General features: G+C 39.7%; 1 protein-coding gene across 1 annotated transcript in view; it reads left to right on the top strand.

The window, feature by feature from the left end:
* ST6GALNAC5 (ST6 N-acetylgalactosaminide alpha-2,6-sialyltransferase 5) overlaps positions 1–23,094 on the top strand; it is a 74,631-nt gene extending 51,537 nt beyond the window's left edge. Inside the window, exons 3-5 of the mRNA XM_068406737.1 lie at positions 9,355–9,764; positions 15,134–15,241; positions 22,585–23,094. Coding sequence (XP_068262838.1) covers positions 9,355–9,764; positions 15,134–15,241; positions 22,585–22,816 — 750 coding nt within the window. The 3' untranslated portion in view covers positions 22,817–23,094. The remainder of the gene's footprint in view (positions 1–9,354; positions 9,765–15,133; positions 15,242–22,584) is intronic.
* The last annotated feature ends 945 nt before the right edge of the window (positions 23,095–24,039 follow it).

The raw sequence follows: 24,039 nt of genomic DNA, 5'->3' as shown, positions 1-24,039 counted from the left end.
CCTCGAACAGAGCCCTTCCTTTCTCTCCAGCCAGCCTTTTTCTCTGGTTCCTCCAGAGATTCCTGTTAACCTCATCCTTTTCATCTGAACTTATTTACCACTAACTTATTCAGAAGATGGTTTCAACATTCTGCTATTAATTGAAGAGCATCTCTTTGGAGAAGCAATGCCACGTTTGCAGACAGAGTGCCACCTCTTGTACTTGATTGTCTAATTAACCCTCAGTGGTAGGTGCATTTCATTGCTAAATGTTTCCATCCACCGAGTGTTTAATTTTGTATTAACCGGCACACTGACAGATAGACTTGATACAAACATCCTGATTGGATAAATGTGTGTGTTTGTTTATTTTTTCTCCTGATCAGGACTGTGATAGTAGGAAACAATTGAAAAGACATATTTGGAATGCTTTAACAAAAGCCCAAAACCTCCAGGAGCTGACCCCTGAATTAAAAGGATTAGAAGGATTCAAAGGATTATTTTTCAAATTTTGCTGTAGTCCAAACCCAGTTAAAGTTATAGCTATACATAGTTGCAGATATAGATAAGATTTTTAAACATCTGTCATCAAGATGTTTTCTTTTCATCTGGTTTTAGTCCAAAACTGAATATACAAATATTTTAGCCCAAAACACACTCTTTTTTTTCTTGTCTACATATGTGCATGGGAGAAATTCCTAGTGACTTTCTAGATCTTGTACCTATTCAATGAAATGGATGAAAACAGCCACTTTTGCTGCCAGTACCTGTTTCCAGCGTCTGTCTTTAGTGCCAATATGCCAGTGATTATGGAGGCTACCTTGGGATCCTGCTGCGCAGGTGGTACAACTTCGTGGGTTGTTGAACCTGATAGATCCTCAGAAAAAAACATTTTAAACTCAGATTCAGTATCTTCTGGGCAAAAAAAAAATATTTTAAATCTGCTTTCATTCCCTAATTTCTGATGTGCTGTTAACTCAGAGGGACAGAAGTAACAACATATAGAGCAGTGTGGGTTAATACAAAATAAGCTGATGAAGATTATGTGGAGCCAGCCACATGAAAATTGAAAGGCCTTAGCACCGTGAGGCTGAACATTTTTGACAGTTTTTGAAACAAAGACCTTTGAACAAAATTTTTGAACAAAGACCTTTCAAAGGAATGAGAGGCCTTATTTTTTTTATTTCAGTCTACTTCAACAAGATAGATAGATAAATACAAGACAAAATATATTTTAGAGAAAATCCTCTGTGGGGTCAGTAAATTTCTAATCAGACATTTGGTCTTAAATTTCATCTGGCCTGTTCTAGGGACTCTGTGTGCTGTGTTGAAGTTATGTTAAAATTGGATGCCATTGGAAAGGCTTGCCTGTGTCCTTGCAATTGCTATCACGTTATTGCCGTGTAGCGATAACAGTCATAGTGAGAGTTTAGATGCATTTGGATGAGCCAAATAGTGTTACAGAAAGAAACAAGTGCTTGCATTTGAAAACTTAGGCACAGACGTTAAGGATCAGCAATGCTTAGCTTTAAAGCTGGGTTAGATAAAAAAAGTGACCCTGTAAAACTTGAAGCTCAAAAAAAATCTTGCACAGACATGACAGGTGCAGAGAGAGCAGCTGAGGGCATGTTTCCGTGAATCATTTAAACGGGAAAGAATTGCCAAAACATACTAAAGCAGACGAGAGAAGTTGATGTGAAAACTTTCTGAAGCAAAAATCCAAACTGTCCAATACCTTTTCTGTAGACCGTTGAAATAATTCCTGTTTTTCTGACACTTCAGTGATAACAATTTGCATAGTTAAGACACCACGCTTGTGGCTTTATTGCATTTTAGTGCAAGTACTTGAGCTGCAGAGCAAAAGTAAAGCAGTTTGATGTAATACGGATGTCTATTTGCACTCCTTTTAAGATAAACATTAGGCAATAACCATTTCTTTAGAGCCTGTATATTGTTCGTATGATTCTCTCTTGTATAACAGCTCATGTTCATCAATATGATACATTCCTGCCTGATTTTCCAGTTCTGTTTTTCATTGAGGATAGTCTTTTCTTTCTCTGATTGCTTTTTCTTCTTAGACCATTACTCTAGTTGATAGCTTCAGGTTATCATTGTATCCTATCTCTCTCTCCAATAAGCCTATGATTGATACTAATCTTCCTCATGGGACACATTTATGGGATGCAGGATAGCAACTACTCTCTAAATCTTAGCTTTATATGTGCTGACAATTTGCAAGGTTGCACCTTATATTCACTTCAGGTGGCTTAGGGGAAAACATCAGCACCTGGTAATCATGCTTCCAAATAAGAAGAGAAATGCGCTCCATATACTAGAAGTTATCTTGTTGTTCAGTCTCCTGTGCTGCTTCTGCTTGTATTTTATGTAACTAGAAAGTGCTTGGTTTCTGTAGGTGGTCAATGTCCTGTAGCCAAACGCATGCCTTTTCTTTCCAGTGAGAGGAGCCATATTTTAATTAATCTAATGGAAGCTTTGACTAGCAGGCAGTCCCCTGAAAAAGAGTTAATGTGCTGGAAAACACTTCACACAAGCAGAAGGCTCTTCATTGACTAATGTGCTTAACAGTACTTTTTCTAAGAAAATTATCCCAGTGAAAGCTTTATGGAGTGCATTTGTTTTTCTATTTTTCTTTTCATAATATAGCCTCATGTTTTGAAATTGAATTAGATACGTCTAAGGACCTTTTGAAAATAGAATTATTATATTTTTACTACAGGTTTTGCAGATGCCCATCAGTATACTCATGGAAAACAAAAATATTCCATTCCTTGGAGGAATAAAACCTAGGGCGCTGTGATCACTAGCGTGATAAATGCATTTGCTGAAGTTTGGCTATTTCACTGTTTCTACTTATCAAATAACTGAAGGCAGAGTCCAGTTATACAATTAACTCCAAAGAATCAATGGGAAATGAAGATGCTAATGTTTCCGTAACATTTGCATATTCAAGCTCCACAGCCCAAGAAACAAAGAGAAGTAATAAGAAATTAATTTGTTTTATCTTTCATCTTTTTTAAACAGACATGCATTTATCTTTATGAACAGACTTGCCAGACCTTTTCTGAATTGCAAAGTTTTGCTGCAAATGCTTATTATTTGAATTTGCATAAGGATTAACAATATTGAGCAAGCGGTATCTTCTAACCCTTTCTGTTTACTTGTGTGATATCAGTCACTGGGATACAGTTTTCAAGGCAATCATCAGTGCTTTTAGTTCAGTGGATATTGCAGGTTGTCTTCATGGCAGATTCTCTAACATTCCAAAAGTCTAGTTCAACAAAAATTATAAAGGTATTGCTCAGAGGATTTTTTTTTTTTTTTTTTTTCCCCTCTTTAAGAGCTCTCCACCCCTGCTAGAATGAAAATGTATGAAACTTGAGGGGAAAGTCTGAGCTGGCATGCAGTGTGTAGAAATGAAGCTACACTCTCTATCTGAACGTACATGTGAAAATGTCACGGTCAAACCCAATCATCTCTTAGATCAGAACTTGGCACCACAAAATCAAAACTCCCAGAGACTTGCAAAGGGCACGTATCAAAACAAGTTGAAGTTGGTTGAAGTTCAAAACTTTCTTCACGCTTTAAGTGTTTCAGTCTGGTTTTTTTGTTCTAGCTTTTATACACAGAAGTGTTACCTAAAATATCCCAGTATGCATCTGAATGATTTTTCCTGTTCAGAGAAGACTAGTTTGAGAGCATCATTTTATAGCATGTCAGGTAGATGGGACTTGAAAAATACCAATGCAAACTCTTTGTGCTTGTATGTTTTTTCATTTTTGGTTCTTTTCGTATTATTATTATTACTATTCTGACATCAATATATTACAAAGCAAAAATTATCAGGGAATTTGCATTATTTTCACAGCGTCATGTCTCCCAGAGCACTTGCACTGTGGAAATCACTTCTGAATTGCACAGCTGGACTTCACTAATGAGACAGCTTGAGCCCCCCAGCTTGATGCATTGACTTACAGAACAGAAGCTGCTTCACAAATGTGAAGCTTCAAGGTTTCTATTCTACTTTAAGGTGATTGTTAGGAATTTCTGTAAGAAAAACAGATTTGGCTTTACAATTGTCAGTCTTCTAGGGAAAATATTAAGGAAGGAGGCACACCGATAGAAACAACATACATAGCTTGTTCATGAGGGATGGACGTAATGGCAAGAGAATTTTTATACCTGGAGCAGTGCTGAGTGACAGGGTCTCACTAGAGCTGGAGCAGCCATTTGTGATGTGCCAGCAATGGGCTGGGGATGCATGGAGCTCCTGCAGAGGTTGGGGTGCCCACTGTGACAGGGGGACTGTCCTCAAAGCCTCTGGGAGAGGAGAACTGGGAAGGAGAAGCCAGCCCAGTGGAGCAGTGGTCCTGAGCCAGCAGCTTGTGAGAAACCTCAAAGCTGCTCAAAGCTACAAGAAAGTAAAAAGCTAGAACTGAAGCTGCCAGGACAAAATATGATATTACTGGCAGTGCATTAATTACTCGGTGTTGTTGCTGGTGGCTGATGACCTAGCAATCAAGAACAAGCCATAAGTAATAAATTACACTGAACATGGAGTGAAAACAGTGTTCATTAACATCATGTATGAAATGCTGGTTAAGTTTTGTGCACAAGGCAAGAAACATAAAAAGCAAATACTGAGGTGACATAGAGTGTGAAGCTGGCTGTTGTGCTTAGGCCAGGCACAGTGGGCACTAGGTAGGGGAGATGTGAAATTCCTACCAGTGAAATTATCTGCTTTATAACAAAAAGAGAAAGCTAGACTGCTCTGGAATAAGCTCACTTTCTCCTGAACCAGTAAGACTCTATTGTAGTGTTTGTGTGTGCTTTTTCAACCATTAGTATAGCCCTATCCTGAAAGAATTCAATAGAAAATGGAAAGAGTTTTGCTTTCCTGTACATCAATCTTATTTCTACCACTGCTTTTACTTTAGTGGTCTGTTTAGGAGCTCTTGTAGAGGAGGCTCTTCGTTCAGTAATACAGCTCAAGTAGTTAATATAGAGTGAAGAAGCCCTATGGCTTTTCATTCCATATTAGACAGAAGACAAGCAGGCTGGTGCTGGCTAACAAAATGCTGTAGAGGTGTTGCAGTGCAAGAGCAAACCATAGCTGTCAAGTACCTTATTGATATTTTGCACTTTCAGTCTCAAATGCTTAGTTAAAGGTCATTTATCCAAAAGGAATCTGTATATTCTTTAACCTTTCTTGGTCTCTCTTGCTCCCTCCCAATACACTTTGAAGTAATCTGTACTATTTCCAGAGGTATCTGTGAGGAATGCTGCTGTTCCTGAACTGACAGGTGCTCTTTTTCTGCTGAGCTCAGTAATGAGCGGTTCATCACCCCAGATCTTCTTCTTTTTTTTTGTTGGCCAGGTCATCATTGCCAAGACAAAATACTCTTATTTTTTATTTATAGAAGGGAAACTTTTATACTACTGATAATCGAGTTATTGGAACCCAGGGGTCTTGAAAGTAGGTCAGTATAGGAAAAAGTGTGTTTTCCAGTGTTCCTGATTTTACTGGAGGGAATTATCTTGTCTTCTAAATCTTGGCTTTAAAACCAAAAGACTTGTATAAACAAAAAAAAAAAAAAAAAAAAGAAATTGATCATTTGATTTCATCACAAAGAAAATAATTATATCTGAGAGTAATATATTTTGAATCAGGAATAACATTTTTCCATTGATTTTTTTTCTGAGCAATAAAGTGTCTGAAAAATAACATTTTTCTATCATTGGACAACATAGATTTTAAAGTCAATAACAGAGCAGATTGCCTCAAATTGGAAAACACAGAAACAACTGTGGCATTGTTTTTTGTCTGTTGGTTGGTATTAAACAAATCAGATGGAAATGATATAGCAACAGTAGTTACTGGGCTGTAATCTATGTAAGCAAAAGTTGCCAGGAGTCAGTTTGGCCCATGATACTTACAGCAGTGCAAGGTTGCACTCATTTGTTATGGCCACTAAGGTGCTGTCATGGGGTTTACCAGAACCTAGCACGGTTCACCTGCTCCCTTCATTCCCTTGGGATAGCCCATGTCACCCAGAAAAGCACCAGTTAATTTTGCCATCTTCTGGAGTTCTGGCACTGTGAGCTTGCTGTCTTGTAACCTCTTTTCCTCCTCTCCCCATATGTATTTTTAGGTGACTGGAACTGAGAGGTAATTTGGGCAGTTTATTTGGCTGATACCTGGCTCGTTCCGAGTGCCCTGAGTATTGATATGACTGACTTGTGTTGCAGAAGTAGCCGTATGCTCTGCCGTGTTGTGCAAGGTGCTGTACATGTAGTGCAGGTACACATGAAACTGTGGCTGCTTATTGACAATGGGTATCATTAAATGCCAGCAGCCTTTACATGCATGATGTGTTACATTTCAAGGTAATTAATACAGATGCCACAAAACTCACCTACATCTCACCCTATCCCTTTTCTGGACATTTTGAAGCAAGGCTCATGAAGTAAGGGTTGCATTGCCTACCTAAAATATAACTCATATGTCATGGGTTTGCTTTTTTTTGTTTGCCTCTTTTTTTTTTTTTTTTTTTTTTTTAACAAATATCACTGTAATAATTACCGTAACAGAGAGCTTTCTGTGGAGTTAATGTTCTTCTGGCTTAATGGCCCCTGGTTATTCTCAGGCCATCAACTTTTCCCAGCTGGTCATCAATCCCAAAGAACTGCCTTGTGCCTCCATTATTATTGCTTAAGTAGATGACATTTCTGGTGGAACTGCTGCCTCCCAATGAGATGATATTACAGCCAATAGCTTTTTTCCCCCTTGCTTTCGATATTGTCAAAGCGTTATAAACAGCTGGTACGAGAATGTTGTGGCTGTTGGCTGTGAATTCCTCTGACAATTTTCAGGTGTGAGTTTTGTAGATTTTGAGGGAAAGAATCTGAGTGAGGTGAGTGAAAATGACTTGCCTGGAGCAGCTACATGGGCTCAGCCCCCATGCATCATTCAAGAAGTAGCTGAGCAGTACCGGAATGTTTCAGTCTAAAGACTTTTCCCCAGAAGGAGCAGTTTTCAAACAAGATCTAGGACAGATGCTTTGAGGGGGGGTGTTAATGTTTATCATCTAGCAAATGTTGACATCCCCTCCCTTATCCCCCTCCCCAAGGGTCCACAGCTCCACCGATGGTTGCCCTTATTTCCTAACAATTGATGGATTCTCTGGCAGACTTTTAAAAGAAACAAGTAAGTTGTAGCTCAGTAGGCCAGAAACTAGCAGAGATTGTTTAGGTGAAAATGTCTTGCTATGTGGATATTCAAACCCATGTGAGTTAACATTGGTGCTGACTACATTTCCTTTAACCTTATTAGCATTTCATCTCGCTTTCCCAAGCATGATGGTGGAGCAGCTAGTTCACCTTAGAGCCTTTTACTAGGTAATTTATCAAAGTGGCAGATGAAAGCTTAAAGGAAAATGCATGTAAATACTGCATTAGGAACCCTGGCTCACAAAGACATGACCATTTCTACCCATATCATTAGCTCTGGATTACAGTCCATATATGTGAAAGAAAAGAGACTTTGTTGTTTGGGGAAGATGGAGATACAAAGCTTACTGGTTGTACCATTACACAAATTGTATAGTTTAGCTATTTTGTCTTTAATTAAAAAGCACTTCATCATTCATTAGCTATTCTCATTGAAAAAAAGCTTAGACTGCAAACACTTATTACGTTCAGAATTAAAACCAAGTTACTTAAGTTAAACACTCCCTTCAAATGCGGGGCCAATTTCAAACAGGAGATTATTATCTCAAATTTAGGTTATGTCTTCTTTTCAGCTTTAGAGTTTTAAGCTGTGCTTCACAGCACACCGAGTTAGTCATTTGATTCCTATATACATGTGGTTGATACTAAGTGTAATTATATGTCACCATAACTTCTCATCATTGCTAATAAAGCCACCAAGTTTACACCTGGAGACATGCTAGCTACGTTTGTAATGGTGTGAACGAGCAGCCACGGAGAGCCAGTGTGTTTGATCTTGAGGTGCCAAGGCCCTCGTTGTCAAAGATGGGTTTAGGTTGCTAGCATTCTTCACAGCCAATGAATACTGTCACCTCCTCGTATACTACAGGATCAGGCCAGTGCCACAATGTAGGAGACGACTGCTCTCAGCGTGTTGTGTGTCTGATTTGGAGCCTTTTGAATTAAACAAGCCTGTTTGTTAGTCTCCAGGAAGGTATCGGAATGCCATTCTTTATGGTTAACGATGAAAATAAAATTCTGATGGACATCCTTAGGAAAGGTCAGTAGATCAAAGTGATCATATGGTCTTACCAAGGAACCTCAGACCGGTGAGCAACCACAGTTCAGTCTGTTTGCCTTTTTTTTGCAAAGAAATGATAAGATACACACTCTGTATGGTCTGTAATCTGATGTTACTGGTCTTAAATGCTGCAAGATACTTTTTCATGGAGGGCCACCAAGGTACACCTTCAAACAGTCTTTGTCTTCCAGTTTATTGTATTCTTGTTAGAAAGTAGCACTTTGGGGATGCTGTTAACCCTTTGCCCCTTTTTAGGTCTCATGCTGAGCAGCAGATGATACCTACTCTTACTGCTATCTATATTGGTGGCATACGTCAGTAGTGTGATTTATAATGCATATGCATTTTCATTTTCATGAAAGCTTGTTTTACTCTCCTGATTCCATTAGGTCTAGACACTCACTGAACAGGCACCTCCTGTTCCACTTTACTGTGTAACTTTTAAACATGACCTGACAATCTAGTAAAGTATCATGTAAAATATACGCAGACATTAGTGAGCAGCTCTGACTGTTGAACCAAAAAGGAGGTATGAGAGCATTGCAGTGGTTATGGGATCAACTTGGAGACGGCATGGAAGGACTGGACCAAGGCATAACTCTCTTCCCTTAGCAAAATGCCCTGACCCCAAGGTTGAAAAGCTATTCACACTTGTGCTTATGAGGACTTACAATTGATCATTTCCTGCAAAAAATTGGAAGAGGAAGCATCAAAAATATAGCTCCAATTATAGCAAGCGGAAGAAGTACAAACCTAAGCAGCTGGGAGCAGTATAGAAGCTGTTGTGATTACTGTATACAAAGCAGCAGTGGAAAGGAGGATTTAAACAGTGGACTTAACTCCACAGAGAAACTTCAAGGGCTATATACTTATACCACATTTTCCCCATCTATAAAATGTACAGGTAACATGTCCCCAGTTGTTTGGGAAGAGTGCTGGGACAGATTTATGTAAAGTCCTCTGAGATATTTTGCTGTAAAATATGCCATGTACATGTAAAATATAGTTATCATGTAGTGAATGGGAAGATGTTTACAGCTAATTTTGAAGTGTGTATGTCTTTGCAGCCTTTAAAAATGCACTGTAAGAGTTGTGCATTGGTAACCAGCTCTGGACACCTTCTGGGAAGTAAACAAGGCGACAAAATCGATGAGACGGAGTGCGTAATACGAATGAATGATGCTCCTACTCGAGGTTATGGAAAAGATGTTGGAAACAAGACGAGCCTTCGAGTCATTGCACACTCCAGTATTCAGAGGATTTTGCGAAATCGCAATGAACTCTTAAATATGAGCCACGGTGCTGTGTTTATCTTCTGGGGTCCTAGCAGCTACATGAGGAGAGATGGTAAAGGCTTGGTGTATAATAACCTGCAGCTGATGAATCAGATACTGCCTCAATTAAAAGCATATATGATTTCTCGTCACAAGATGCTTCAATTTGATGACCTTTTTAAACGGGAAACTGGGAAAGACAGGTGAGAACTTACGCGGATAGAGCTGGGGGATGTCATACAGGAGTAAAATAATGTAGTTTATATATACCAATTTCAGATGTGCTCAGAGGGACCATCACACCCATTAAATCCTCTGCCTCAGGAGTTATAATATGGTATGACATACCAAATAACATCAATTGTAACGTTAGTAAAAAATATGCATCAAAATAATTTGTATGGAGTATTGCCTCATCAACTTAGAATACCAGAATCTGAATGTACTGTTTATACAGCCAAGGAGGCAGAAGCTGTTTAAATATCACTTTGGGGTAATATACCTGAAAGTTTTTTTACTGATTCTGAAAAATCAGAATGGATAGGTTGTGTTTTCTTATATAGGAAATGCCACCACTCAGTGAATTATAATAGCTGTTTATTGAATTTAAGCATTCTTGGAACATTGCAGTTCTAAAGCTTCTTGTAAAACAAATAAACATTAGTCATACGTTAGGTGATTCAGAACAGTTCATCTTGTGTTTCCAACTGGGAAAAGGAAAGTTATTATGATAGTTACATCTTTATGAGACTGTTTATGACTTGTAGGCTGATCTTCAAATCAAATTTTTAATAAGTGACCCACTACAGGACTCGATCATTTTCACATATAATGTTTGAAAATGGGCTTTTAAACCAAAGACTTCCTAGCAAGAAATACATTTATTTTTAATGAATTCCTATTTTTTACATATTAAAAATGCTGCTGTGAAAATGGAACAAGGTTCCCACTTAGGTACAAATGAAGAGGTAGGTTTATTGTGCAGTAACTCATAGTGAAATTTTCTAACTATATATACACCCACACCCCAAAGCTTGGAGCTGGGCTCAGTCTTCTTGTGGACAGGGAAGACTCAAGAGCACAGACTTTTGTTTTCTGGGCTGCACAACAAAGGCAGAACCAGTGTTAGAGGAAATTGTTGCATCCTCTTATCTGACAGCAACTGTATCTTTGCTTGGCATTTGCTGCCTTTGTCATACCCCACATGGTTTTGCTTGCAGAGCTCTGTTCAGTTACAGTGGATCAAACTATGTATCTAAGTTCTTGATTGACTCACACTAACTCTAGAGCACACAGTAACTTGGTCAGCTTCTTACCATTAAAGGTTCTTTTCTCTTCATCCTCAAATCAGTGGTTGTGAGTCTCTGCCAGAGACTCTGCCTCTGCCAGAACAAGAAGGAAGGATAACAAGGGGAGATACCCTGCCAGTTCTGAGGTATTATGGTCTTTTCCAGGTTTGTGAGCGAAGTGAGGAGGTTATAATCTATGTATTAGAACCCTTCAAGAAAAGTGCAAAGAATTATCTGTATGCCTAGTATTTACAAAGGCATTAAAGTTAACAAAGCTGTAGTTGCACTGTAACATGGGCCGCCACCAGCCCTAAGGGTCAGACCCTGCACACAAGGAATTCACGCTGCCACCTCCTTTCCTGGATTACTCTTTCAGGGTAAAACCACTTGCAGTCCCCAGTTTTGAGGAACAGTTTACCTCCTCTGCTTCAGTCTGGCCAGTTCTGCCACGGGGAGCCAGGGTCCCATTCCTTTCCTGACACTCGCTGTGCAATTTAGCAAGCTGCTCTTTCTGGTTCTGCGTCACCCATCTGGACCAGGAGGCCTATAGCTGTGCATGTGATGAAAGCATTTCTTTTTCTGCGCAGGCACCAGGCTCAGTCTTGGCTCCTGAAATATTCTCAAGGTGTTGGAGACATTAATGACATTATAACAAGTTTGTAGTGGACTCAGTCATGGGTACTCTGAACTCCCAGTGTGAATCAGGGGCACTTGGATGCTAGCAAAATTCAGCCTCATGAACAGGTCCTGTTGCTTTTAAGAAATTGCAGGCTCTGCCATGTGTGAACTGCTCCTTTAGAGGGCACATACAGCATACCTGAAGGACTAAGAAGATTAAAATGGGAGATGAAAATAAATGAATAGGCAGCACAGAAAAGGAGAGGGAAGATGAAAAGAAACATGGGTAGGAAGGAATTTGTAAGGGAAGAAAATTTATGTAGCTGTGGGGGCAGGAGCAGAACATTGTATGGCCCAGAGTGTTGCTGTTCCCTGGGAGGTTTCTGCTGAGCTCTTGACATTAGTGCCTGCAAAAAACAAAGGAGGGGGAGACAAGCCTGATTGCAAGGTTGCAATAATCAAACCATTCATTTCTGTCTTGAAAATGATGAGAAAAAAGGTAATTGGATGTATTGTGCTTTTTGAAAAAAAGCTGATTCTGAAATGAAGGGAAACCTTCAGAAAACATTGCCTGTTAAATAGTATGGTGAATGATAAAGGCTGCAGAGCAATATACTTGGTATTACAAAGTAACTGTACTTGAAAATAACTTTATAATTGAATAAGGGTACATTAAGAAAATATGATTCAGAACCAATATTATAGTAATTAGATAAAGGAAGCATAAATGAAATAACTGCAGGAAGAGTATTTCCACAGAGATTATAAATGAGATTTTGGTGGAGCAGAAAGGCCTTTAATTGTAATTTAGTGTGCACTACAGAATTATCAGCACAGTGTGTTAGTTCATCGTATAAAAGAACATCTGATAATTTCCCCTAATAAGCACATGACAGTTCTTCATATTCTTTCATTACAGCTGATTAGGTATAAAAACAGTATTCTTTTGTTGCACTCTTGTTCAGATCTTTTATGAAAAGGCAAGACACTGTAACCCTGTTTCTATATTGCTGTCCTACAGACATGGTATTTAAAGAGGCCAAAGTGGTACTTGAATAAGCTTTTAAATCTTTATTTCATTCCTTAGCTTTTAAGTAGTTTATTTAAATTCAGTTATTCTCCCGTTTATTGAAAACACTAAATTACAGCATAAGTGTGTGTAAGCAAAAAGAAAACTAACCCAGCAGACAGCCTGGTTGGGTTGCCTGACCTGTGCAAAGCCCAGCCACGTCGGTCATGGTCTGGATATAATTACTCCCTCAGTTTTCAAACGTAAGGTCTTAGACACCTAAAACAGTGGCCTTGTGCAAGCTCCAAAGTACTCTTAGCCTGAGCATGTTCCCAAAACACCTAGCGATTCATAGGCTCAAACTCGCAAGTGGCAGGAAAGCAAATTTTTCAGGCTTTTCTCTGCCTTTCCCTCTCCTAATAATTTTGAGCCAAAAATTATTATTTTCTGTTTTGTATTGTTGCAGTGCCTGAAGGCCTCTGCTGAGCTTATGACCCAGCTATGACATTGTGACAAATTGCACCCCCCCCCCCGCCTCAAGCTTAAGTGCAAATTCAGAAAATAAATAAGACCCCATAATTGGATCTAATGAGATGCTTAAATCATGTTATTCTCCAAATGCTAGCTTAGCCTGAAAGTCTATATGTCAGGAGCAATGTTACCAGGTGACCCACAAAGGACAGGACAAATCACCTAGGCTCCCCAGCATCCTCCAGGCATTTTTGGTTAAAGGATTCCCTTACGTTTAGAAGTGCCTTTTAAGGAGCCAGCACTGATACCATCGCTTTTGTTTTTCCTTTGCAATAGTCCAGTTCACTAAGGAAACGGGAAACTTTGGTATAAAGCATTCCTCAGTCTTACAGTGCTCAAAACATCTCCCTTCTACCGCCTTGTAGGTGACCTACCTGGAACCAACTTGTTCAGCATTAGCTTGGGAAGCTGCATGGTGGGCTCTTGCCTGCTGAATTACATGCTAGTGATTGCTGGCATTTGCTTGCAGTGGCTCTTGTGACTTCAGGTCCCTGCTTCCAGGATTGTTGTGCATTCCGCTATCAGTGGGTAAACTGTAAAAGATGGCCTTGGAACTGGTGTCAGGACCTGGGATTCCCAGGTGACTGCTCTGATGAGAGCTGTGCTTCTTTTGGGGGGGAAGGGGGGGTGTCACAAAATTTTGCAGGTGTTGGGCAGATGTAGGTGTGGTGGAATGGGGTTAATGTAGGTTCCATATTAGTACAATCTGACACAGTGCACAAGCCATCCAAGAGCCCGCACTTGCTCTCACAGTGCCTCAGCTTTAGTAAGAGATGAAAGGAGAGCCAATCACTGTGACAGGCTGTCATCAGGAACCTGAGGCCTTTCTGTGATGCAGATGGTACAAGCTTAATCTTCTTCCTACAGGACTTTTCTAGCTTAGTGAGGAGCCATTAGGGAAACCTGTTGTCTCCTTCTTTAACAGTATTTGAAAGGAGACCTTTGAGTGAACTTGTTTTCTCTGGAGCAAAAACCCGACTTTATGTGCCTCCATTTTTAAGAGAGGTGCCTGACTTGGTCCTCTATGGCTGCCCCTAAATATGCCTTTACGACACCTTTAAGACGTGCTCCTCACTGGCATTTCATTCCAAGACTGCCAGCTCTCCCCAGGTGTAGGGAGAGTGCAGGAACTTAACACAGGACTGGGACTTCCAGTGCATGTGCCAGGCAACCAGTAACCATTATAGTACTCACTATACTAAATTACTTACACACTAAACAGCAATGACAGCCAAATGCTAGGAAGAGGAAACATTACTGTTGCCATTTTGCAGATGAGAACCTGTGATACAGCAAAATTTAAGCACAGCTTGTAAATCTCTTACACGTGTGAGCAGTTCTGTGGAGATTCTCCTATTTTGCAGAAATAATGCTGGGATCAGTTGTGCTTGTTTTAAAGATTTCTCCCAGCCTGCAGAGAATGCCGGGAAAGGAGCTGCCTTCAAGGGCTCCCTTGCTGCACCGTCATTCATATTCAAAGGTCCCACCAGGCAGGGATGGGACTCAGGGCAGGCAGAGGGGTAGGACCTAGGATGAAGATTTCCCAGCCTGGCTAAGGGACTGGCATAGCTGCAGCTAACTGAGTTTCCTGCCAGCAGTCACAGCGAGTGGCTGGGAACTTCTAGAAACCAAACCATGGACTGGGTGGGAGGAAAGATAGTTATAACCAAGCATTTGAAGCCAGATCTTGCTCCAGGAGACAGGCTCCTGTGTATGCTGTGGGAGGCAGCATTTTAAGCATTCCCCCTTTATCCCCTGTGATGCGTCATCCTGAGCACTTAGTGTGTAAGCTCCATTAGGTGATTATAGATGTGTATATATTACTAGCAGAAGAATATAAATATAGGACATGAAGTTTCCTTCACTTAAAGTAAACTTACCAAAAGGTCAGCTAAATATTAACAGTGCTGTGCCCAAAATTAATTACAGCAAGGGCAGTTTCTGCATGGATTAGTCCACTGACAGAAGATACTAGCAAAATCGTTAAAAGATGAATGAGCAAAGCAGTCTTGGTTGCCCAATTTTCATAACCTTTCACAAGAATGAAAAAAATGCCCAGAAATTGCTTCAGATATCTCAAGAATTCTTTGTCAGCCTAGAAGCTTAATTATGTTTTTGCTTTCAGGAAGATATCCAACACTTGGCTCAGCACGGGCTGGTTCACAATGACTATTGCATTAGAGCTGTGTGACAGGATAAATGTTTATGGCATGGTGCCACCGGATTTCTGCAGGTACGATTTATTTTGGAATCACTACCACCCAACAAGGTTGAATGTTATAGATAAATACCTGAATCTTTTAATTTTTTTTCGCTGCAACATCTTCAGTCCTCTAGAAGCAGTTAATTAACGTGTCCCAAGATCTGATTCTGAAAACAAAAAACAGCATTTAATTATGTTATATAAAATATTTTAAAATTTTGTTTGTAGTGTGGGGAATGAATCCATCTTGTTGGTTTCTTTTAGTCTCTGAATATTTATCAGCTAAAAGTAATGCAATAATTGGCATTAAATTAATCTGAAAAAAAGGAGTACTGGAAAACATTACTTTTAATATTTTTAAAGTTTTCCCACAGTTAATAGAGGAACAGAGTTCTCACAGTGACTATTTTCTAAATTGAACTTTCTACACAACTCAAATTAAGGTGGTTGTATCTCTGTCACATGAATCCCGATCTTCCAGTGAACTAGCTTCCTAAATAATCCCCACCAAAAAAAACCCAGAATTTGGACCTGCAGAATAGGTGATCAGTGCTGTAATCACCCATTTTAGTCATGCAGGGTGTGAGCCACAAATGGTAGAAGCAGCACACAAGTTCTGTCAGTGGAAGCTATGTGACCCCTTCATGCTGCTTTATAAGTAACAGCACATGTACATTTTACAGCTACATTGTGCCTCCAGCCATATTCAGGACTCAGGCCCAAGGTGCTCGTTAAGGTTTCCTACTGTGGACCAGTGACGGAGGGAACCAGTATTCAGGACTTCTGGTACTGGACCAAAGTCACGTTAGCCACTTGATGCAAAGCACTGATGCAGTATAAATTCATACAAATTTGTTTTACATCAGCAATCTTTATGCTGACTTAAGCATCAGCTGTCCATCTATTACTAGGCCTAGCTCTCTGGCCTTTCAGAAAAATGTGGTTGTGTGCCCACACCTAGTCCTGGTCCCATTTGCACTGTTAGGTGACCCAGCAGTGCACAGAGCTGGTACTGGCAGTGATAGCATCAGTGTAACATTTCATCACCTGCTCACTAATCCCTTTCACTCAGAAGTACTTGCTTGAATTTTCTGTTGCAAATTTAGTGATCTCACTGATGTCTGGTTCACTGACTAATTCAGGATGCCCTTCAGGGGCAAGGGGAGCAAGTCTGCAGTGACAGGTTAGCTCATCTATCAAAGAACAGGAACTTTGACTTTCTTCTGACAACTGAAACTGAAAAAGATCAGTTGGGAATCTGCATTTGTCCTGGGCACATAGTAGAAATCCCTGAAGAAATTACAATATAAAATGTCAACACTAAATTCCACTTTGTAAGAATTTCTACAAATTATAACAAAACCCTGATGATAAATGCTGTGATGTACTGCCAGATTTCATCATGAATTCTCCAAGGAAAATAAACTAGATCAGATATTCCAGACAACATAAATACCTTCCACAGCACAGCATTTCAGTTCCCCAAGATACAGTTCTTCAGTTTCTGTAAGTAGCTGGTCTGTCTTACTCCAGAAGTGTCTGTATTCCTGTGGCATGTGGAAGTAATTCTTATCTAAACTGATGATCTAAAATGCAGAAGACAGAAATTCATTGTAAAGCAATGCTCAATCCTACTTTTTAGGCAAAGTCAGATTAGTTTAGATACATATACTTTATTTTAAAAAAAATGCTTTTAAGAGAGGCTAAAATTATCACTGAGACCATATGAAAGGCTCTCATAGAATTGATACACTGAAATCAAATGGATATAATATTATAACACAAGAAAGGCTGTAATCAGTCCTGCCATTGATAGATGTAATAATGCTTACAGCCTGCATTAAAAAAAATCTTAATATAAAGGTACACTTACCTGATTGTAAAAAGGGAAAAGGTCATTTCTTAATCAAAATAATATAAAGTGTCTTTACTTCAGGTTTATTCCCAGTTGATGAAGGGGAAGACTGTAGCTGCCATGCCTGGAAGAAGCTATCCCTAAAGATCTATGAAAGGAACCTTGCCATAAATAGTTAACCTTCTTAGTTTGCTCTTCAGCCACTCATTAAGAGGTTAAACAGTGCTTCCTTTCAAAGAAATAAGACAACAAACCAGAATAGCAGAAATAAATATTCTGTAATTTTAAGCCATGTTTCCTGGTTCTCAGCCAGACAAAATACAAATCTATCATTTAAAAAAGAAAAACCAAGAAACAAGAGAAAAACCCACCCTACCTCTCTCATGTGTGTGTGAGATGACATAGGTACTTCAGTTGCTGTGCAACTAAAGAATTATTAAGATTTAAAAAAATACTCTTGATTTCTATTCAGAGTTAATATCACCAAATTTACAACTTCAGCAGACACCCATTATTTTTTAAGTATTAATTTGTGGAGTAAGTAATGAGTGTGGGTGGTCACTGTCATGGAACTAAATTAGTATCACATCTGTAACGTGAAGGACAACTCAAAGGTATCGTGAATATCATACTGTTGGTTCTGCTACAAATTATTAGCTTAAGATCATTAACCAAATTGCTTTCCACCTGTGCAGAAAAAAAAATAGTCTCGAGAAGGAGTCTGGAGTACAGACTAAAAGATTTTGTCACTATTAATTGCCACAACGTCTTTTAGATTCATTTCTATTTACTTTCACTGGACATTGATTTTTATAGCTGAACTGGAATTGGTGACCTGATTATTATAAATTTCTAGTACTTTACAGCAAAGCTATATGTAATATCGAATCCCTTTACTTTGCTACAGATTTATGCTGTGGTAAGGGTTAATGGCTTTGATATTGCTCTCATGCTGTTAAATACATCTGACTTGCACATTCTAGAATAAGATGAAAGCTTGTGTTTCCATGCACATTGCAAAGATTCTGGAGAGTGTGTGCAGCTGTCACTCTTTTGTCACAAGACAGACAAGCCATCGTGCTGTATTTTTCCCAGTGCCCGGGGATCCAATCCTAGCCTTTGCTGGAGCAAACTAGCACACCAGATGGGCAGCATTTCCCCACCTGAGCTCCCTTTGGCAGCCTGCTGTATGCACGGGACTCACTGCTGAACTGGGACATCAAGGAATTTCCTCTTGCCTCCCTCCATCAGTAGCCAGACTGTGGTGCACATATAGCACTGCAATTCCCAAAGGCACTGCAGTGCTGGTGCTTTTCTTTGTGGCTGCTCAGCAGCATCGGCGAGAAGGACACAGACAAGCCTTAATGCAGCTTGTAGTAACTTCAGTCCCTGTCCGTTGGGAGTATCAGCAGCAGTTGGAGGTTGGTTCCTTAACAGATATCTCTGGTTACTCACGCATGTAAGGAAAACTCAGGGTGTTAGTGACAAGAGCCCTCTTTAACACGCCTCCTCTGCATGGGCCTTCTTGAACTCACAGAAACTTAAAGCTTAATTCTCAGCCTTATTTTAACTAAAATGAATAATTTTTGCTCCAATTATAGAGCCAGATCATTTTCCTATAAGAATCCTCATTTGACTGCCAGGCCATTTCCCATCTGTGATAATTTGCCTGAAAACTGGCATTTGAAATCCTTTAATTTATTCCTTTGGGTACAGCTTTTAAATCTAGTGTTTTCTTACCTCCCTCTCTCCACTTTCAATTGCTTTAAATCAAGTGCAAAGAAGCTGTCGTTGCTAGTTACATTTCCTAGGGCTTATGAGGGACTTGATGGAAAAAAGGGTGCTCACAGGTTGTAAACTGTATGGGAGATAGTCACGCCTGTTGGTCCATATGCCTGGGTCTCACCTCATTACCTTAATAACTTAAAAACAAAATGCAGAAATGGTTTTGAAAACAGGGCTAGTATGGAGGTCAAGGACATGGGATGCTGGGACTATAAGGCAAGAATTTATCCAGAAACCTTCTTAATCCTGGCACAGCACCTGGCCCATCACTCAACATGTTAATGACACTTTATTCACCCTTAAAAATATTAATTATTTTACAAAGCATGTGAGTACATCTAATTTTAGTGGGTTGATTTGTAACAGCTCTTCATTGGTAAAGGAAGAGGTTGACCAGAATGTGACATGGGATGGCCCTTGGTTTTCGGCCTTGTTTCTTTTGAGGCAAACGCTGTTTGCTGTATTTTCAGCTTTCACTGTGGGCGGATGCTATCTGTGGGAAAATGTGCACTGAAGTGGCAAACAGTAGATGACTGACTTAGGGTACAAGGACTTACACGGTTGCTGTGCTGGCAGGCTATTAGGCAAGAAGTATAGTATATTTTACAGAGGAACTTTCCTAGATTCCTCCCAGCCGTGATATTAATATGCATGCAAAGTCTGACAAAATACTGATTAATGTCCAGTATCAGTCAGTGATAAAACAGCATCTGTTTTAATGTTAATAAATGAGGTGGCAAGCAATTTCCGTATAGAAATTACTCATGCTTTTCATTTGCTGGTGACACAAGCTAATTGCAGAGTTAGAAGATAACACAGTACAGTTAATTTGGGTTATGGTATAGTTACGCAAGTCAGAGTTCAAATCCAAATCTTACTAGCATGCAATCTAGAGGAATCCAGAACTCCCACGAAAGGAGGAGGACTTCAGACAAAACATCCTACATACCTAACTGCCTTTCAGAGATCTAAACTCAAAATACACCATTTGGAACTTAGCCTCAGTCAGCAGCAGAGTAGTCTTGGAGAGGTCTAAAGCGGCCAGCATTTTCATTTTTGCATTGAGCTAACCTCCAGTTCAGCCAGTAGACCTGCATACAATTCTTGACAGCACCCGTCACGGGATGTCCGAACCCAACAGGGTGCCCAGACCGTGCTCCTCTGCCTCTCACCTGCCAGGCCATGTGCAGCAGCTGTTTCTGGGCTGTTTCTGATGGGATGTTGCACAAAACAGGGTGACCTGTTACAGTCTAGAGATAAGGGCATCCACGTAGGATACTCTGGTGTTAGCTTCAGAGCCTTTAATGTAATGTAGAATCCCTGTTATCAAAAGGGAAATCCATTGCTAAAATATCCACTGGTAGAATACTGATAACGTAAGAGATAAAGCACTTACCGGGAGCTACAGGCTTCAAAAATGTTGCTTCAAAGAGGTAACAGAAGAGTGTACCCCTAGGTAAATACTAAGTTAGCAGAGCGAGGGAGAAGAAAGAGGACCTCTGTCAAGCCTTCTCTCCTTCCTCTACCCCTGTACCTGTATACTTGGGGTTTTGTGTGGAGAAAAAAAGTGACCAGCGTTCCTACAGATCCTCTGTGAGAAATCTGATTCTAGTTATCACTATCACCCATTGCTAATTTCTGCGTACAGCAAAGGAATAGGGAAGATACATACAGCGATGAATTTCCTGCTTTTTGCTCTTCCAGTTCATGTTCTGCAAACCCAACTCAGGCCTTCATTAAGAAGGAGTTGGGGAGGATCCCAACCAGATCTACCCCGAGGTATCACGTTGCAGGACTGGGCCCTGAGCAGTTAACTGATTTCCACTGTGACTTCATTTGTTCAAAGTCTGTTGGAGATATGATTTCAACTTTACTAATTCTAACTTTAAAGCAGTAAATACCCACCAAGCAATATAGGTTTACCCTTGAGAATGCAAGAGTAAAATCCAGCTTCAGTGCAGAAAAGAAGAGCAGTCTCGATGAGGCAGAGGCCTATTTGTTTAGTAGGTCTTAGGAAAAAATAGATCACATTAAAATGTATCCTCTTAGATTTACAGTAACCGTACAAATGATTCATTTAAGAGATTATAATAAGAGGTCCAATATTTCAAAAAAGTATGTGAAAAATTAATTGAAGATTGAGATCTGATAGTTGTAGCTAAAAAAAAAGTGTTAAATTTCTATATGAAGAGTATTTTTTACATAACAAATGTTTTCTGTAGGTGAGGTATTGAAGGATTTCTTTTCACTCTGTTCCGCTGAGAATATATACAGTAAATTTAGAATCCATCTTGTTCTAGAAATGTAATTTTATTGTTATTCTGGTCTTGTAAGATTGATCACCGTGTTATGTTACCAGGAAGCTAGATTGATTGAATTAAAACGTTAATCTAAGGTACAAATGGAAAGCAGCAGCAATATCATACATTACCACTGCATATACAATATGGATAATGGTAAAATAAGAAAAATTAGAGAATTGCATAGGTGACAGAATTACACAGTAAAAATAATGACCAGGACAGAGTACTGACAGATTGTGGATGCATTCAATTGAAAGTGAGCTTAAATATTAGCTATTCAAAATGAAAATAATCAACTCTGTATTAGAGCTGACAGCCCTGAATCAGCATGAGATTTCTTGCTCTGTATTAGGGTCCTGTTCAGCTCAGGCTTTACCATAGAGCAGTTCCAAGGCTTCACTAAATGATAATATTTGGATTAACTTTTCTGCCACTACAAAATAGTTTGTTAGTAGCAACTGTGGAGATGGGTACAATTGGGTTATTCTGTCTGGGACAGCTCGGTCTCTTTGAATTTATGACCGAGATGGTTGTATGAGTTCTTGTCAGCCCAAAATGCTCGTGCCCAAAGTAAAAACATAATGGGTACAGTTTAATGTAGAGAATAAAACAAAAGGAGAATGAATCACTCTGGCTTATTATAAAACCAATATGTCTTTTACAGAATGTAACATCAAAACACTGAGGTTAGAACTGCTAAAATGAACTTTATCCTAAGTATCTAATTGGTCTTTGGCGTATCCTACGTGTCACCACACGAGTACTGCGTCTCCTGCTGGTTAATGCCGATGGGCTCACAAGGTCAGAAGGATACTATGGGTGAACAGTTTTAATTTTTAGCTTAGATACCTGAAAGTTACCATTGTAAAATCAAAAAGAATTCATTTGCGCATCAGAGGCTTGATTATAAACTCGGCAACAGCAGACTGTATCACTGACCTGGCATGCAGATAGGGTCACTGAAGTTGTGCACTCAGAACCTCGTGCACCACGCTGGAACGTTCAGCTGAGCTGATGTGACACAGATAACCACCTCCCTCTATCTTCCCCTTCCCTTTATTCCCCCAGTTCAGTAAATACCTCTGCAAGGCTTTTTACAAACCACAATCCAGATATAAATCTCTTTTGAGCAGTTTGCTTCAAATTTCAGAGCAGTAACACAGCCCTACAGCACTCTCCCTTGTTTTTGAGCTGCTGCTGTCCTTTATTTAACTGGGAGGAGGAGATTAAAGACAGCAATAGAAAGAGCAAAGAAAACACCTTTGCCCCATTCTGATGTATTAAATATGCAAGAAAAATACAGCTACCTAGAAATTTGGTTTAACTGTGAGAAGAAGTGGATTTGAGCCTATCAGCTTATTAAAGATAGCATCTTTTCAATCAGCAAAAGAGAACATCTCAGGCTTCCATCTATTTTCTTTCTTCCACAGGGATCCTAATCATCTTTCAGTACCTTATCATTATTATGAACCTTCGGGACCTGATGAATGCACAATGTACATTTCACACGAGCGGGGACGAAAGGGCAGTCATCATCGTTTCATCACAGAGAAACGAGTGTTTGAGAACTGGGCACGGACATTCAATATTCACTTTTTCCAACCAGACTGGAAACCAGAACCACTCACTGTAAATCACCCGGAGATTAAGCCGGCGGTCTGAGGGATGAATGCACAAGACCGCAATCACAGTCACCCACTGTGTCAGCCTTTGGGGTGTTGGACCTTCTGGGACAGCAAGGCAACCTAGAGGAGAAGGGGAACAGGATTTGCAGCTGATAACTGCAACAACAGTCAGGAAGTGATGATGAAGGAGCAGAGCATATCAAGAGGACTTTCTGTCAAACTGTGTATTAAGCCAGTATATAGCCCTTTTTGGCCATCTGACTTCCCGTATGTGTATGTGATTTGTGAAAAACAACTTGAGTATCATTAACGGGATGGGTAATTCATTATGGTTTTTTAAAGTACAATGCCACTGAATTTTCATAGTGAAAACTTACAGTATTTATTTAATGGAGGTTTTTATGCAACCTAGGCCAGTATTTTTCTAATTCACAGTTATGTGGTTGTTTATACTTCATAATCTTTCAAATCCAAAATTAATATTGCTGATGGTTTGAAAGGCCTAGCTTTTTATTTATAAAATTTGTTTGAAAAATATGATTCTGTATAGCATGTAATTAATATTTGATCTGGAAATGTTGCATTTCTTTTAAAAATTTTGGGCTCCATTCCACGTTGCAGCCCAAAGCCTTTTAACAGCAAGAATGGTCCCATGTGCAGATCTAGCTAGCTTTACATTCTGACATCTCGTGTTAATATGAAAATGGTAGTGAAAATTCTGTTTGATATTAATGTGCATTTGCTGCTGTGCTATCAAGCTGCTGTTTTTTAATTAGGGGTGGGAGGAAGGAGAGCAAAGTTTATCCAAAAAAATCACTGTCTATAGCAGCATGCTTTCAATGAAGAGACCAGCTAAGGCTGGAGGGGTTGTGTTCTGTTTTGCCTCTTGTAGTCCTGCAAGAGGTGGAAGGAGCAACTCTCCCGAGGCAACAGACTACAAACCAGGCAGCAACAGCTTGAAACAACATGACCAAATTTTTGAAATCAAGGAGTTACACTACTGGGTACTACAATACCCGCCTTACTAGCCAAAAAGACTACAACACTGCACCTGCAAAAATCTCTGCCTTCCACTGTTCCAAGATCATCGCTGATTGCAGAGATCCTGGATCGCACTAAGCTGGGATGTGAAAAGAGTTCCACGAGTACAAAATTGTCCCCTTGAAAAGAGCAAAGTCACACTTTCCTGGCAGTTTTCCTGTGAAGTACACGTGCATGGTGAGTCCCTGCAAACCAAGGGGACAGACAATGCTAGTGCTG

Source organism: Nyctibius grandis, chromosome 8 (assembly GCF_013368605.1).
Source record: "Nyctibius grandis isolate bNycGra1 chromosome 8, bNycGra1.pri, whole genome shotgun sequence".
In the NCBI taxonomy this organism is placed as follows: domain Eukaryota; kingdom Metazoa; phylum Chordata; class Aves; order Nyctibiiformes; family Nyctibiidae; genus Nyctibius; species Nyctibius grandis.
The sequence above is the reverse complement of the archived record's forward strand: the minus strand, read 5'-3'. Positions and strand labels throughout refer to the sequence as shown.